This window comes from Microtus ochrogaster, linkage group LG1 (assembly GCF_000317375.1).
Source record: "Microtus ochrogaster isolate Prairie Vole_2 linkage group LG1, MicOch1.0, whole genome shotgun sequence".
NCBI classification, from domain to species: domain Eukaryota; kingdom Metazoa; phylum Chordata; class Mammalia; order Rodentia; family Cricetidae; genus Microtus; species Microtus ochrogaster.
In genome coordinates, this window is record NC_022027.1 from 32,985,787 (window position 1) to 32,987,126 (window position 1,340).

Here is a 1,340-nt window from a genome sequence, read left to right on the forward strand (position 1 = left end):
CTGGGTGACACCTAGAAAAAGCTGAGATCGAAGCCCCAATGGGAACTTCAGAGGGTGCCGGGCCCCCACATTCAGCTTCCATTCCCACGGGGGCCCTCCCGGCACCTCCGGCAGAACTGCCAGTAACGGTAGGCATCCGCAGCTCAAGCCCAGCAGGCCAGCGTTCTCATCTCTGACCTGATCTCCCTTCACCGGTCCTAGACACCAGACCCTATTTGAGCCTCACCTGCAAAGTCCCCTGCCAGGAACAACAGCACCAGTGGCAGCATCACCAGAGCCATCCTCCCTGCTCTGCTGGAAGGCTCTAGAGTTCATCAACAGAGCAGCGGGTCTATAAGTTACCCGCGGCACCACGCGGGTGCGAAGGGGAGGGGCAAAGGGCGGGCTGGAGACTAGGTAGACCAGAACAAGGAGGAAGAGAAAAGGAGGGACAGGCCTGGCAGGAGAGGGGTACCTATAATCCTAGTACTCAGGAAACTGAGGCAGGAGGGTATTGAGAAAAGAAAAGTATATATTCATTTATCTGTATCGAGGCTGTTGTCTGGGGAGCCTCTGTACGGGGAGAAACAGGGCAGGCAGTTCATACTTACTGTTCTGTATTCTGAAGGCTCAACTATGTGAGGGTCGGAAAAGTCGTAAGAGTTGGAGGCAACTGTAAGGAGAAAACACGGACACGGTACATGTGACGGTGGTAAACTGTTCGTAAAATTTACCCCTGCACACTAAAATCCCAGTGTGTAAGGGATGAGGGATGGTACCCTAAACCAGCCTCGAGCCCCACGTGAGCATTCTCAGCCAAGTGCGCCAGCACACACAGGAAGCTCGCTCACGCGAGTGGGGTGTGAACAGTTTGTGGGCTGGGGAGATGACTCGATGCTTGCTGTCAACTGAGTTCTGACCCTCAGCATCCAGGGCTGGCCATGATGGCTTTGGTTTGCACCCTCCAGCATTGGGAGGGGGCTGAGACAGGTGGGTACCAAGTATTACTGGCCGGTCATGCTAGCAGAAATGGCAAGCACCGGGGTCATCAAGAGACCCTGTTTCAAGAGTGAGGTGGAGAGCAATACCAGACCACCAGCGTTGACCCCTAGGCTCTATATGCCTACAAAATACACGCACGCACCGGGTGATGGTGGCGCACGCCTTTAATCCCAGCACTCGGGAGGCAAAGCTCTTCCGATCTCTGTGAGTTCGAGACCAGCTTGGTCTACAGAGCTAGTTCCAGGACAGGCTCCAAAGCAAAATAAGACAGAGCCCAGCATGGGACCAGTTGAACTAATCTCAGCACTTAGAAGGCAGAAGCGGAAGATTAGGTGTTCATCGTCACACTCTGGTTGAGC

At 54.5% G+C, this 1,340-nt stretch overlaps 1 protein-coding gene across 1 annotated transcript in view; it reads right to left on the reverse strand.

Annotated features, from left to right (window-relative positions):
• The window catches only part of Spink2 (serine peptidase inhibitor, Kazal type 2), a 10,102-nt gene that overhangs the window by 6,567 nt on the left and 2,195 nt on the right, over positions 1-1,340 (reverse strand). Inside the window, exon 2 of the mRNA XM_005359399.2 lies at positions 591-652. Within this exon, the coding sequence (XP_005359456.1) occupies positions 591-652 (62 nt within the window). The remainder of the gene's footprint in view (positions 1-590; positions 653-1,340) is intronic.